This window comes from Scylla paramamosain, chromosome 26 (genome assembly GCF_035594125.1).
Source record: "Scylla paramamosain isolate STU-SP2022 chromosome 26, ASM3559412v1, whole genome shotgun sequence".
Taxonomy (NCBI): domain Eukaryota; kingdom Metazoa; phylum Arthropoda; class Malacostraca; order Decapoda; family Portunidae; genus Scylla; species Scylla paramamosain.
The window spans coordinates 7316705-7331867 of record NC_087176.1 but is presented as its reverse complement, the minus strand read 5'-3'; the positions used below and the strand labels follow the sequence as shown (position 1 = coordinate 7331867).

Genomic DNA, 15163 nt, shown 5'->3' with positions numbered 1-15163 from the left:
GAGAGAATGATTGAGGCAGTGAAAGAGTTCCTGGAGAGAATGCAGCATCCCAGATGTAGGAATGAGAGAATGACTGAGGCAATGAAAGAGTTCCTGGAGAGAGTGTGCCGTGCCAGATGTAGGAATGAGAGAATGATGGATTGAAACAGTGAAGGGGATCCTGGAAAGAAAGAGATAAACCAAACATAGGGATTAGCGGTATGATGGGCAATGCCTGTTTTCCTCTATTCTCCTTTCCTTTCCCCTACGGAAGTCACCATTTAAATAGTCCTAAGAGCTATTCTGCCATATATATCATGAAGTAGTGCCGTTCCAAAAGCTGAAAGAAAAAAAAAATCCTGGATTTAAAGATCAAGATTGTATTGTTGTGATTCGAGGTGAGTGAGAGTGCGGTCCAGTAAACTCCGGATTTTTCCTCCAATACGTGAGTTTAGACTGGATTTTCTTTGTGTTTTGTGGTTGATAAGTGTGGCGAAGTTTCTAAACGTGTGGATTGGTGTCTGAAAATGATTAAATGTGGAATTATTGGAGTGGTTCATGTGACGCGCCAAATTTCTTCCAAATCTTCGTAGAACTTTTTTTCCACATCTATTTTTTTCTGTGGGCCATTTCGATTCCTGATTTATTTGAATATTTTCCCATTTTCTTGCCCTCTACCATTTTATTTCCTCCATAACTTGCTTCCCCCGAAAGTATTAAAATGCTTCTTTAATTCACCCACTCGTAGCGCTTTGCTCAGTGAACGATCGACAGATTTGAATCAGTCCGAATAAAAAGTGTGTGTGTGTGTGTGTTGGCTGTGCTTCTCACTACAAGTATTTCCAATTTTACGAAGATATACAAGATTCCTCGACTTTTTAAATGTACATTATGTTGTGCTACGATTGTGAAGTGTGTGAGGCGTCAGAGTGACTGGCGCGAGAGGAGGCAGGTTTGGGTTTCTTGTGAACCGATCATGGTTTTGTTGTTAATTAGCAGGTTTGGGGTGGAGGTGCAGTTTGCTGGTTAGGTAAAATTAGGTTTGGGGGGGGTATCAGGATGGGAGCACAGTCTTCCCATTGGGTTAAGTGATTATTATTATTATTTTTATTTATTTATTTATTTATTTACTTTTGTTTTTTATTATTTATTTATTTATTTATCACAGTTTATTTCTGAGTGATGTGTGGTAAAAATTAAATAATTAAGTAAATAGAAATACTGAATTGCAAGAGAAAAAGTTAGCAGAGTTATCCAGAAACAATCAGATCTGCCATAAATTGATATTCTCATCCACTGTTGTGTGACAGACCTTTTCTCACTCAGTGTTTATTGAATATTTCCATCTGATTTATTTTCCCACAGTTTATATCCCTTTAACAGGCATTTTTTCTTTCTTCCTGACATATTCATCCCTGTAATTTCTCCCCCTTTAGGTGTGCTGCCCCCCCCTCCCCCTCCCTGTCTATCCAGAACTGTTAAAAATTCTATGTTATGATCAGGTTTGTGAATTTGCAGATTTGTAAATTTGCAGATATATATCGTAATTTTGCAGACATATATTGTAATTTTGCAGACCAAGATTATGTTGTAAACTTGCAAACTGAGGCTATGTTGTAAATTCGCAGGCCCAGCTTACTGAAGGTTCGTAAATTTGCCGCACAAGTTTAACTGCAACGTCATCCAGACTGACCAGATGTACAAAAGGATGCTGGTCTCTGAAATAAGACCTTGGGTTTGAATTGCCAACTTAACTAAACCTAAAATATTAACAGAAGTGGATTTGCTCAGTGGAGGCCCAAGTGGAGGGAAGGCAGATGGGGAGACAAAAATTATATAAATATGACGACACAAAAAGAAATTGATAGATAGATAGATAGATAGACACAGACAGTCTTTCCTCTTATTTCCTTCCTTATAGACAAATGGAAAGAAGACAAACAGACAGACAGACTTAAACCTTTCTCCTGCCTTCATAGATAGAAAGTTGATCTTTCTCCTTTCCTCCCTTTTCATAGATAGATAGACAGATAGATGCATTGAGAGACAGATAGATAGAGACATAGATAATTAGACAGATTAACAGGTAAAGATATTGATAGATAAACAGACACACACACACACACACACACACACACACACACACACACACACACACACACACACACACACACACACACACACAGATACAGATAAACTGACAAAATAATTCATCTTCTCCCTTCACCATTCCTCAGATAACAAGTGACATGACACAGGAGTGAGAGATGCAGCTGTCATCCCTGTCATCTGTCACCACCACCACCATGATATTCCAGTGACGCCCCCTGCCAGGCCCCAGACTGGTGTGTGGCTGAAGGCTTGTTGAGTGTGTTCTCTCTCTCTCTCTCTCTCTCTCTCTCTCTCTCTCTCTCTCTCTCTCTCTCTCTCTCTCTCTCTCTCTCTCTCTCTCTCTCTCTCTCTCTCTCTCTCTCTCTCTCTCTCTCTCTCTCTCTCTCTCTCTCTCTCTCTCTCTCTCTCTCTCTCTCTCTCTCTCTCCTCTCTCTCTCTCTCTCTCTCTCTCTCTCTCTCTCTCCAGTATTAACTTGATCATTGTCATCTGATTTTTTTTTTTTTTTTCACTGTCTACCTATTAATTTCATCATTGTCTCAATTTCAGTGACTTGGTAATCTCTCGTGAGCTGTTTATTTATGTATTTTCACTCTTTTATTTTATTCTATATATTTATTTATTTTATTTATATTTTTTTTTTACTGCCTGATGCCTTCTTACATGAAAAATGAATGAATAAATAAATAGAATAGCCAGTTTTTGTTGTCCCTACATGGAAAAAGTAAAATGAAATACAAATTCTAAAAGCTTGCCAACAGTTTATTTTTCACTTCTTTTGTAGCTTTTGTTATGTAAAAAATAACATCTTGACAACCCTTAAATAGTTTATCCCACTCTTTTTTCTGCAGGAATTACTTGAGACATAAGAGAGAGACAGAGACAGAGAGAGAAAGAGAAAGAGAGAGAGAGAGAAAGAAAGAGAGAGAGAGAGAAAAAAAAAAAGAGATGGCAAACAAGAACAATGACAGACAGCAACCACCCCCCAACCCTTTCCTTCTCTCTGCCACCACCACCACCGCCACCCCAAGCTCGCTCTTCTCCCGCAGCACAGGGACAGCCGAGGGTGACGACATACCACTGTCGTCCACCACCTCTCCTTTCGGTCTACCCACCACCTTGTCCTCCTTCACACCTCCACTCTTCACCACACAGACTCAGGGGCAGACACAAGCTTTCCTGACACCCTTTACCAGCTCCCTGAAGCCCCCCACTAGTCTGGCCACGATCCCCAGCCTGGCCAGGGACACCACGGCCCCTACAGCCAGTGGCATCTTCAGCAACAGTCAGGTGAGGACCACAGTGACAACGCCATCCCTCTTTGGCGGTACCAAGAGGACTAGCGATGCCATGGCCAGGGAGGGCGAACAGGCTGCCACTGATTCGCCCTGCCCTCTGCTGCCCAGCCCTGCAGCATCTGGTGTCTTTAGCAGGATGGCCAGGGGAGGATTTGGGGCAGTCCCATCACCACCTAAAATCTTTGGGGGGAGTGAGGGGACCACTACAGTGTTCAGCAGTGCAGGAGGAGGTGGTGGTGGTGGTGGTGGTGGTGGCGGCGGCAGCGGCCAGGAAGAGTCTCTGTTTGGCCAGTTCACTGCTCCACCAGCACCACACACTGACCAGTTCAAGGAGGCAAGGATGGGGGAGGCTGGCCCCTCCTCTACTGGCAGGTCACCCTCCAAGATGTTTGGTGGTCTTGGCGGCACAAGTAGTGTGCTGCAGCTCTCAGCACTGGGCAAGGCAGCCTTGGCACCCTTCAGCTCCCCTGAGGGCAAGGCAAAGGTCAACAGAAAGGTAACCAAGACAGAGGCTGCAGACGTGTCTCCCGTTCCGGCCAAGGACAGCAAGGGCAAGGGGCAGAGCTCCCCACCAAACTACAACAAGAAAGAGCTGACCAAGGTGATCGTGGCGGACATCCACGACAGCTGCCTGGACAAGGACATCCTCAAGGCTCACTTCTCAAAGTTTGGTGACATCAAGCGCCTGGTGCTGAACGCCCACACCCATCACGCCACTGTCATCTACACCACACACCACGCTGCCTCGCAGGCCAAGCGGCACGGCTGCAAGCTGCACCCCAAGCTGCCCAAGGTGAAGATCTTCTATGGCACACCAGCACGGCACAAGAGTGATGATGCCAGCAGCTCCAATGCTGTTCAGGCCAAGAAGAAGGCCATCCGCACCCTTCAGCAGGTGCAGCAGCCCAGCGACCTTGACCCCTACACACCCTTGCAGCGCCCCAGCACGGACCCACTGCCAGTGGCCAAAAAGTCACTCAAGGTGCATACCGGCAGAGCTGCTGCCAAGGCAGCCCAGCCATCGCCATCGCTGCTGCCACCACCAGCCACCAAACGACTGTCAGTGCCAAAGAAGAAGGTGCGCAGCAAGTCGCCAGGACGCGAGGCCAAGGAGGCCAGCACAGTGATGGCCGATGAGGGCAACCTGGCAGCCATGCTGGAGTGTGTTGCACAGAACAACAATGACCGCTACACCATCCTGAAGACACGAGACAAGCTGCTGCGGCGTGAGCGTCACCGCACCTCAGACCTGCAGCAAGCCACCTACCTGGCAGCCACCTGCCCTGACATGTGCCCCGAGCTGGAGCGCTACATGCGGGACGTGCAGTGCGACCTCAGCACCACCTTTGAGACAACGGATGGCATGCTGGACCACCGCCTCGCTACCAAGAAGTTCTCCCGAAGCAGTGCCGACAAGGAGCTGCCGCTGCCGCACGAGCTGCGGCCTGGCCCAGTACTGCTGCGCACCATGGACTTCCTGGTATGCAATGTGATTGGCCGCGTGGATGAGGCCAACATGGAGGCTGACGTGTGGTACAACTACCTTTGGAACAGAACGCGGGCCGTGCGCAACGACCTGATGCAGCAGCAGCTGGTGGATGGTGATGCAGTGGCCATCATGGAGCGCTGCACTCGCTTCCACATCTATGCAGCAGAGCGGCTGTGCGAGGAGCCAGCCGACCTGTACGACGACAAAATGAACACAGAGCACCTCACCAAGAGCCTGCAGACCCTCAAGGAGCTATACCACGACCTGGCGGAGCAAGGGTGCTACTTCTCCTCCGAGGCAGAGTTCCGTGCCTACGAGATGCTGCTGAGCCTCAACGACGGTGAGGCCATCGTCAACAAGTACGCCCAGTTCAGGGATGAGGTGCAGAAGTCACCTGCCGTGCAGTTTGCCCTCAAGGTGATCCTGGCTGTCACCTTCAACAACTACGTCAAGTTCTTCCGCCTGGTGAGGGAGTCAGCTACCTTCCTGCAGGGCTGCCTGCTTCACCGCTACTTCCGCCAGGTGCGCTCCCGGGCCCTGGAGACCATGGTGCGCTCCTACATGCCCCGCAAGGGCCCCCAAACCATTCCTCTGCCCACCCTCATCCATATCCTGGGGTTTGAGAATGAGCAAGAGGCAGTGGAGTACCTGCGGTGCCACGGCATCAGTGCTGGGGACGGCGCCGTGTTGCTGGACCGGCACTGCTTCATCCGCACGCCAGAGGAGTTGCCACCCTCAGTGCGGCCAGTGACACTGGTAGAGGTGAACTGCACTGTGTCAGTGGGGGAGGTGATCCAGGGCGGCCCCATGCCCCCAAACCCCCTGCACATTCACATCCCCCACGACAGCTTCGATCAGCAGGGCCACCTCAAGCCGGATGCACGGGATGCCTCAGACCAGTCCCGGGCTGGGGTGGGGATGCCTGCTCCACTGGATCTGGGCCTGGCCCCAGTGGTGAGACACCCTGAGGCACTGCAGAATTATGAACTGCTTTCCCACATGAAGGACATCTACAGCACAGTGGAAGGAGCGGTGCTGCCAGCTATGCTGCGGGAGGTGAGCCAGCAGGTTGTGGAAGCAGCGCGGCATGACGTGGTAGCCCAGGGTGTGGCCGCCGACCTGCTGGCAGAGAGCGTGCGGCAGGAGGTGGACCGAGTGGGCCGGGAGGGCTACCACGAGGTGGAGTGTGAGGAAAGGGAGAGACAGAGGAAGCAGCAGGAGGAGGAGGAGAGGCAGAGGAAGGCACTGCAGGAGGCAAGAAGGATGGCTGGCAACTTGCTGTTTGCTGAGTACAGCAGTCAGTTTCTGGACAGCTGTGTGAGGGAGGTGTGTCAAGAGGCACAGCAAGAGGTGGCAGAGGAAGTGGCCTTGCAGGAGCTGGTGAGGGAGCTGCCCCTGATATGCTGCGAGGAGGTAGTGGTGGAGGAGGCTGCTGCGCTATGCCAGGAGGCTGTGGAGGAGCTGGCAGCACAGCAGCAGCAGCGCGTGGAGGCCTTTACCAAGAGGGTTGCCCTGAGGAGGATGGCGCAGCACTTCCAGGTGTGGCGCATGCAGACCCAGAAGGCCCAGCGGCGCAAGGAGTCACTGTTGACATTCCCAGCGGCCTGCTCCAGTCTGTCCCTGTGCCAGCAGAACCAGGCCCTGGGCTGGGGCTACGCAAGGGATCCCAACCATAACATGTCCACCCCCCGTCTGGCCTGGCTGCAGGAGGCCACCAGGGATGCCCTCAAGAAGCTTACCATCAGGAACCGGCTGATGAAGGAGTGCGCCTGGCATCCCTTGCCCCTGCAGCACCACCTGGCAGCCCTGGTGTCTGGCCCGCCCCCTGCCCACCACAACCTGCTGACGCGTTACTTCAAGGTGCTTGTGTGCTGGGAGGAGGCTGTGCGTCCCGAGGTGGTGCTATGGCTACGCTCCAAACTGGGAGGACAGGAGGGCAGCAGGAGGGCAGGCCAGGAGGCAGGACAGGGCATGAGCCAGGACATCTTGCAGCCGCTGGACACCACCTTCAGCTTTGTATCACAGTGCAGCGGCCTGGAGTACGCCTGGGTCCTGAGGGAGGTGCCGGGTGCCGCCCTGGCTGCCACTGATCTCAGGGGCACAGCACTGCTCATCTTTGTGTCATCTAGCCAGGCTGGCCAGAGTGCATGTCGGGGGAGGGTGCGGGAGCTGCTGCGGGGTGAGCCAAGAGTGTCCTTCCATGAGATGCACTTTGAGGGTGGACCAAAGGCACCACGGGAGGGGTGGTCACTGGTGGAGGAGGACTTGGTCAAGCCCGAGACCTCAGACAGGCTGCAATCACTGCTGATGGAGTCATGGCGGCAGCAGAGTGAGCGGGTGTGTGTGGCAGCATCCTGCCTCAATGACCTGGCCAACGACGCTGTGGTGCGGCACTTCCTGGAGCCAGCACTTAGGCGGCAGGAGGAAAGGGCCACAGATGGCAGGGCGCCCCTCCCCCCAGCTGCCCTTATTGATCTGTACAACAGTGTGCTGGACACCCTGGTGTGTGCTGTGTCTGATGACACCCTTGCCACACTGTCCTGGCCACCTCCAGAGGTGGCCCACCTGACACAGGTCCCACCACCCTCCTGGAATGGCACAGATGCCACACAGGCAGCACAGCTCCTAGCTGACATGAGGCTGCCACTGCTGCAGCTAGAAGGGGCTGCCACCACCTGGAATGGCCTCACTGCACTGCTGCACCGTTACGCTGCCACTGTGTCCAGACAGGCCGGCGAGGCTCCTGTGCTGGTCTCCCACATGGACGCCATCCTGGCTGACACACAGCCCAGCCTGCAGCACCTGCTGTGTGAGGTTGGGGAGGAGGAAGCCTTCCCCACACTGGAGATCCATCCCCTGCTGGTGCCCTGGCCACAGGTCATCTATGCTTGTGCCTCCTACAGACTGTCGGGGCTGCCTGGCACCATAGTGTACTACCAGCCCCATGCTCTCCACCACTTTCCCTGTCCTGCCTCCTGGGGAGCTGCCTGTCGCGCCTCAGACCCGGGGTGGCAGGAGGCCATCAAGAGAAGCTGCAGTGGTGCCTCCAGGAAGCGGAAGGCACAGCAGGAGGAGGAGAAGCAGGAGAGGAAGGTGACCAGGACCAAGACTGTGCACTCCAAGCTGTTGGACGACATCGCCTTGGAGAAACAGAAATGTGCAGAGTTTGAGAAGAACCTGGAGAGTCTGCTGGACATTGAGGAGGAGCTGAGGCTGCTCTTCAACACCAGCTACTGAGGCCTTTCATCCATCCGACTGTGACATGTTGCTGCTTTCTAGGACAAGTTCTTTCTCTGGAGTTGAAAATTATGAGATGGATCAGATGTTGATGCAGCAACCTCAAGAAAACACAGCTCACAGGATACAGCTGAGAGGACAAATAAATGGTCACTACTTGAATGAAGTGAGTGAAGTGCTTCTTGTTATGTGTTGAGTTTTACAGTGTTTGCTGCCAGATAGGACCTACAAGTACCTACAGCACCATACTAAATTATGTCCTCTTGTTCACCAGTATTTTGTCTTACTATGTATGTGAAGAGGTTTGTTACTTTTGAATTTTCAGCATTTTTATTTTTATTTTATTTTATTTATTTTTATTTTTTTCTTTCCATGTATGTTTACAGTCATTATGAAGAGTCAAGGAGTAAACCAGTATATGTTTTTAGGCCTTGCTGTGGATGTGTGGCCAGCAGTTCTATGCCTAAGTTGTTTCTTTCCACTGGTGGTCAACAGGGCTAAGAGTGGGAATGATGTGTGTGAGTGTGGTGCTTTCTCTAAGCTACCTTGTATGGGATTGCCAGCCTCAATTCTGAAACATTTCTGCATCGCAACTCCACTAATTTAAAAAAAACTATCGTAGATGAACCTACACAGGTTTTTAAGGGTATTGTGATAGTTCTAGTGACAGATTAACAACATTTCTATATTATTAAAAAGAGAAACAGTCTTGAGATTACAGCTTATTATCTCTGTGGTCCTTGAAAACAGTTATGATGAGAGCACACACACACACACACACACACACACACACACACACACACACACACACACACACACACACACACACACACACACACACACACACACACACACACCCTTCAGTTCAATTACATAGCTTAATGATGACAGTGATATCCATATCTCTATAATTTGTCTCTTTTTCCAATAACTGCCAATTAATTTATTTGTAATAAAATCCTGTGTGATAACTCTATTATCATATTTGATTCACCTGAAAGATTTAAACATTTTTAATGTATTGTTTGGTTCTCTTCAAAAGAAAATGTGCTCCGTTCTCCCAGAAAGTGTAATGGTTTGGAATGTTCTGCTTGGTTCTCCTGGAAAGTGTAAGGGTCTGAAGCTCTGTTTGGTTTGCTTGGAAGATAAACTAGTTCTGAATGTCCTGTTTGTTGAAAGATATAAAGGTTCTGAATGTTCTGTTTGGTTTTGTTGAAAGAAATGGTTTGGAGTGTTCAATTTGGTTCTGAAAGATATAAGGGTTTGGAATGTTCTGTTTGGTTCTGGGAAGTGTAAGGGTTTGTGATGTTTTGTTTGATTCTCTTGGAAAGTATAAGGGTTCTGAATGTGTTCAGTTTGGTTATGAAAGATGTAAGGTTTCTGAATGTGTTCAGTTTGGTTCTGTTGAAAGATATAATGGTTTAGAATGAGTTATGTTTGGTTCAGGGGAGTGTAAGGGTTTGGAATATTCTCTGCTTCTGGAAGTTATGAGTTCTGAATGTGTTCTGTTTGGTTCTCCTGGAAACTATAAGGGTTTTGAATGTGTTCTGTTTGGTTCTCCTGGAAACTATAAGGATTGTGTTCTGTTTGGCTCTCCTGGAAACTGAAAGGATTGTGTTCTGTTTGGTTCTCCTGAAAACTGTAAGGGTTCTGAATGTGTTCTATTTGCTTCTGGAAACTGCAAGTGTTCTGAATGTGTTCTGTTTGGTTCCCCTGGAAACTATAAGGGTTCTGAATGTGTTCTGTTTGGTTCTTCTTCAAACTATAAGGGTTCTGAATGTGTTATGTATAGTTTTGAAAGATATAAGGGTTTTGAATGTACTCGTATTATGTTTGATTTTGAAAACTATAAGGGTTCTGAATGTGTTCCGTTTGGTTCTGTTGAAAGATATAATGATTTGGAATGATTTCCGTTTGGTTCTGGGGAGTCTAAGGGTTTGGAATGTTGTTTGGTTCTAGAAAGTGTAAGAATTCCGAATGTGTTATGTTTGGTTCTGGAAACTATAAGGGTTCTGAATGTGTTCTGTTTGGTTATACTGAAAGATATAAGGTTCTGAATGTATTATGTTTAGCTCTCCTGAAAGATATATAAGGGTTTGGAATTTGTTCAATTTGGATCTCCTGAAAGATATGGGGGTTCTGAATGTGTACTGTTTGGTTCTGAAAACCACAAGGGTTCTGAATGCGTTCTATCTGGTTCTGGAAAGTGTATAAGAGTTTTGAGTTTGTTCTGTCTGGTTCTCCTGAAAGATATAAGGATTTTGCATACGTTCTTTGTTTTTGGAAAGTGTATAAGGTCACAGGAAGCCAGTCCGTTGATGCGTCCCAAATATTTATGTACTGAGAACAGCTGATATTAACAAGTTGGATAGTGCATCATAGACAGCAATACTGTGATTTCTGAAGGTCAGATAGGACGGTCAAACATATGAAACAGTAAGTTAGTAAGGTAGAATTGCAAGGACACGTTTCAATGAGCCAATATTTCCGCAAACAAGTTACGTACAAGCTCAACAGGTAATGCATTTCTCAAGTTAGTGCTTCCCATGCTTAAGGATCCCTCAATTTCAACTGAATTCTGGTGTGAGCAGTTTAAAATTGCCGACTTAGGACAATATTCCGGATTTATCTTCTGCACTGCACCTCCACTAGTTTGAAAAGGTTGTGGTTGAAGCGGTTTTTTTTTTTTTTTTCAAGGGCGTTTTTACGGTTCAAGTGATTTCATTATTAACAGGAAAAAACCCTCTTGAAAACCCGGGTGATCATATCTATGCCCTTTGAAAATATTCGTGGTAAGAGCAAAACGCGGATGCCACACGTGGATATGCCACGAATAAACATTTGTGCATTGAGGACATCTAATATGACTTGTGGAAATCAGGCAAGGCAGTGCTATTGTAGATGATGTAATAGGCAGTACTGTTGTAAAGGCAAGGCATTGCACCACCACCACACCATCATCAACATCAGGCAGGTCAGCTGATCGCGGCAGGCAGCGACGCGAGGCGAGACAGGCGAGGTTTGGTGGTCGTCAAGGAGACGCCACACAACACAACATGCAGTGCGCCGTGCGAGGGAGGTGAGTGTGGTTGTATGTGCTATGTGCTGTCGCTGTCATCACTGTTACCGTCACCACAGTCAATCACAATCCCAGTCACTGCCACACCGCCGGGAGCCACTCCAAGGGCGTGGCGGTGTGACCTGACAACCGGGTCACTCAACCTGTCAGTCGTATAGCCAAGAAGTCGCAATGTTTGTGTGTATGCGTTTTCTTTCTTCCTTTCTATTTTTCTCTCTATCTATCTTTATTTCGGGCCAGTTAATGCTAGTTGTATGTAATGACTGAATGAAGAAGTACATTAATGTATTCTAAATAAGGAAGGTGGAGGTGACTAGGATTCAAACTCAGACCTGACAGACTGGAATGCCTACTGAATGAAAGAGTGAAAGCAGCAAGGGATACTGGCCCCAGCCTCTCCTCAGTTTTATAATAGTCATACTTGGACTCATACAAGCCTTAGCCAACTGTACCATAAGATATATCACAGCCAGTCCTGCTTTGGCTTGTGTTTGTGCATCCTCTCCTCCTCATAGATTAATTTCTGGTGTTTTATTATGTAAGAAGGGTACTGGCATAGGGCAACAAAAAAAGAAGTCCTTAAAGAAAAAGGCAAGGGGGATTATTAAAAACTGGAGGATAAGTGTCTTATTATCAAAAATTGGAAGCTAAGTGTCTTATTCTTTAATTAAGTTAGCTTAGGCTACACTAAGTTAGGTGTAGATTAATCATTTTAATTAATTTCACAGCTTATCCCTTCATTGTAGAGATGACCATTTGAAGAAGCATCATATTTTAACCAGAAATAAATTGTCTTGAAATCAGTGAGCAAAGGTTAACCATAATCATAATCCCCTTGACCTTTCATTTCCTATCATTGCAAAGACTTTTTTACCCAAAGTTTTGTCAGATTTTCCAAGGCAGCTGCAGCCATAGGGACATTTTTCTTTAATTAGTTTAGATCTACAAATTTTTTCTAATTTTTTTGTGGATTTGTTCCAGCATAGAGACTGTTCCTTTCCACCAGGGGCTGATGGGATCAAGAGACTGTGAATGATGTGTGTGTGTGAGTGTGTGGTGCTTTGTCTGGGCCACCACTTGTGGGTTTGCTGATCTGGTATATACGTTGATAGATAGATAGTAGTAGTGGTCCACAAGACTATCCCTTTCCATCAGGGGCTGACAGGGATAAGAGTATGTGTGTGTGTGTGTGTGTGTGTGTGTGTGTGTGTGTGTGTGTGTGTGTGTGTGTGTGTGTGTGTGTGTGTGTGTGGTACTCTGTCTGGACCAGCATGTGTGGGATTGCCAGCCTGGTGATATCTAAACTAACTCTTAAACATGCCCTAGGTTTCCACTTATTTCCTTGCAGTATGGCCTTGGTGAGGGCTAGCTCTGTGGGAAGGTTGTGGCTACAGAGACCAGTTGTGTGTGGTATTTGGGGCTCTCAGTTGAGTTTACATGTGGCAGCCCAGCCCCTGAGGAAGCCCCTGCATCAGTTGCCCTCTACAACGTCCCTGCCAGCCCCCTCTGTGCTGAAGGCTGGGACCACACGCCAGTATTCTGTGGAGTGAGTACCTTGTAATTGGTGCTGGTATATGTAGTGTGATTCTTAACGTTACAGTGTGGTTCCCTTGTCAGTGTCATGAGGTGTATAACAGTGTAGATGAGGTAAGATTTTAAGAGTTGTAGGTAGGTAATCAGGATAGGACAAGAGAGTTTTGTAATGATAACATCCACTGGTAACTGTTAAACTATCATTAGAATTATTAAAACACCGTTGAACACTTTAATAACATCCACTACAGACTGTCAAGCCATCACTAAAATCTCAAAGAACACCCTGAAAATCCAACAACCTTCACTGGAGCCACTTAAACTATCACTAAAATCATGAAAACACCCTTGAAAACCCTAATAACTTCCACTAGATCCTTTTAAACTGTCACTGGGATCACAAAAGCAGTCTTGAAAACCCTAGTAACACCTACTAGAGCCTGTCACAAGTAGCCAAAAGACACTGAAACATTTACAATTACAGTTCCTCATTGCAGGCTTGATGACATACAGTATGAACAGATCAGTGATGAGACCTTGGAGTCCCTGTCAGAGTACCTAGAGGAGCTGGTTGCTGTGGACACAGCACCCCAGGACTGTGATGTATTGTACAGTGTGAGTATTGAGGCTGCAAAGTCCCCTTAGCCTACATACCTTAACTGTACTAAGGTGGAGTGAAGGATGTGAGAAAAGGGGGTACCAGTGTAAATTGAGGTGGTATTAGCATGTCAGAAGGAAGAGAGAGGAGGGTCTTGTACTGAGGGTTGTGTAGAGGAACACATGAGAAGGTTAAGTTTAGAAGACCAGTGGAAAGACCAAAGACTTCAAGATAGTGTGTGAAGGAGAACATGATAAGGATGAACATGAGAAGGTTAGGTTAATGGGAAGACTGAAGACCTGGAGACTGTGTGGAGGAGGACTTGACAAGGATGTACATCAGAGAAGGTTAGAAGATCTGGTATTTTTCTATGTCATTGTTGCCAGTCCCAGATACCAACCATTCGAATAATCCACTACCATTGTCAGTATGTTATAATTTTATTTATTTTTCCCACTTTTGGTTTTTTTATATGCTTTTAATACCAGTCCTTATTAGAAAGACTGCCCTGTACTGTTCATCCTACCTGCCATCATACCATATCATAACTAGAGTATATATAGAAAAAGAAAACATAACCTTTCCAACATGGCTTTATCATTGACAGAGTGGTGTGCTGACCCTTCACCTGGGAACACACGGCACCTACGTCATCAACAAGCAGACCCCAAACAAGCAGATCTGGCTGTCCTCCCCCACCAGTGGCCCCAAGAGGTTTGACTTCCAGAGCGGAGTGTGGGTTTACCGCCACTCAGGGGAGACTTTGCACAGCCTCCTCTCTACTGAGCTTTCCAAGGTGTTCTCCAGCAATGTGGACTTCCTGACCTGTGCCTTTGGGAGTTCTGAGTCTGCCTGAGGACCTGAGGAACTGAGACATGTATATAACTGTGGTGTTTTGAAAGTTTTAGGTGTTACTGCAGGTACTAAAAAGTTTGTGGACCTTTTGAGTAGTGGATTTTAGAGTTCTGAGTCTGCCTGAGGACTTAAGGAACTGAGACTTGTAAATATTGTTGGTGTTTTGAAAGGTTTAGGTGTCACTGCAGTCATTGAAAAGTTTATATATTACCTGATCAGTGCCTTTGGGAGTGCTGAATCTGTCTGAGGACTTGAGTTTAAGACTGGCTGGGTATCTTTCATAGGAGTGACTGAGAACTTGACTGAGACTTGTATATAATGTTGGTGTTTTGGAAGGTTTAGATGTTACTGCATCTATTTGTTGACCAAAAAGTTAAGGTTGGTGCAGGCAAGGTTTTTTTTTCACTGTACATACAAAGCACTGCATTGTACATAAGATATAAATACACTGCTTATTCATGAAAAAAAAAAAAGCTTGAGTCATTCTGTAGAAATACTTGTAAACATATGAAGTACAGTTTAAGTTGATGTGTACATCGGCCTAACATTGTACATAAGTAACACTCAGTTTGCAGAAGTAATAGTGTACATCAGGACCTAACACTGTACACGTGTGAAGCTCAATTTGTACAAGTAATAGTGTACATGAGCTAACACTGTACACAAATAAGGAACAGTAGAAGTTGCACCGTACATAGATAAAGAACATAAAACAAATTGTAAAAAAAAATAAAGAACAAAACAATGTAACGTTAAGACCATGAACAGATGAAGAACAAAAACATTAAAACAGCAAGACCATGAACAGATGAAGAACAAAAACAACAAAACAACAAGACTGAACAAATAAAGAACAAAAGCACAACAAAAGACAACTGTGAGCTGATAAAGAACAAAACCACAGCAAAACAAGAAGATTGTGAATGCCCATTTGACCCGCACAAGACAGCATCTGAAATTATAATTACAATACCCTCACCACCAC

General features: G+C 46.8%; 2 protein-coding genes across 5 annotated transcripts; both read left to right on the top strand.

The window, feature by feature from the left end:
- The first annotated feature begins 346 nt into the window (after positions 1-346).
- On the top strand, positions 347-8970 carry LOC135113663 (germinal-center associated nuclear protein-like). 4 transcript variants are annotated; one of them, XM_064029102.1, is made up of 5 exons: positions 373-424; positions 1416-1481; positions 1608-1623; positions 2217-2324; positions 2941-8970. In XM_064029102.1, exon 5 carries the CDS (start codon positions 3038-3040, stop codon positions 8111-8113), a length of 5076 nt encoding a protein of 1691 aa, XP_063885172.1. In that variant the 5' UTR covers positions 373-424; positions 1416-1481; positions 1608-1623; positions 2217-2324; positions 2941-3037; the 3' UTR covers positions 8114-8970. The 4 variants fall into 4 exon arrangements, with proteins under 4 accessions (XP_063885170.1, XP_063885171.1, XP_063885173.1 ...); XM_064029101.1 differs by lacking the exon at positions 1416-1481 and having other exon boundaries at positions 353-424; XM_064029100.1 differs by lacking the exons at positions 1416-1481; positions 1608-1623 and having other exon boundaries at positions 347-424.
- A 1856-nt stretch (positions 8971-10826) lies between these two features.
- On the top strand, positions 10827-14881 carry LOC135113674 (frataxin, mitochondrial-like). The gene is made up of 4 exons (XM_064029137.1): positions 10827-11192; positions 12541-12738; positions 13223-13340; positions 13931-14881. The coding sequence occupies exons 1-4, from the start codon at positions 11170-11172 to the stop codon at positions 14177-14179; spliced, it is 588 nt and encodes a 195-aa protein (XP_063885207.1). The 5' UTR covers positions 10827-11169; the 3' UTR covers positions 14180-14881.
- Positions 14882-15163: the final 282 nt, after the last annotated feature.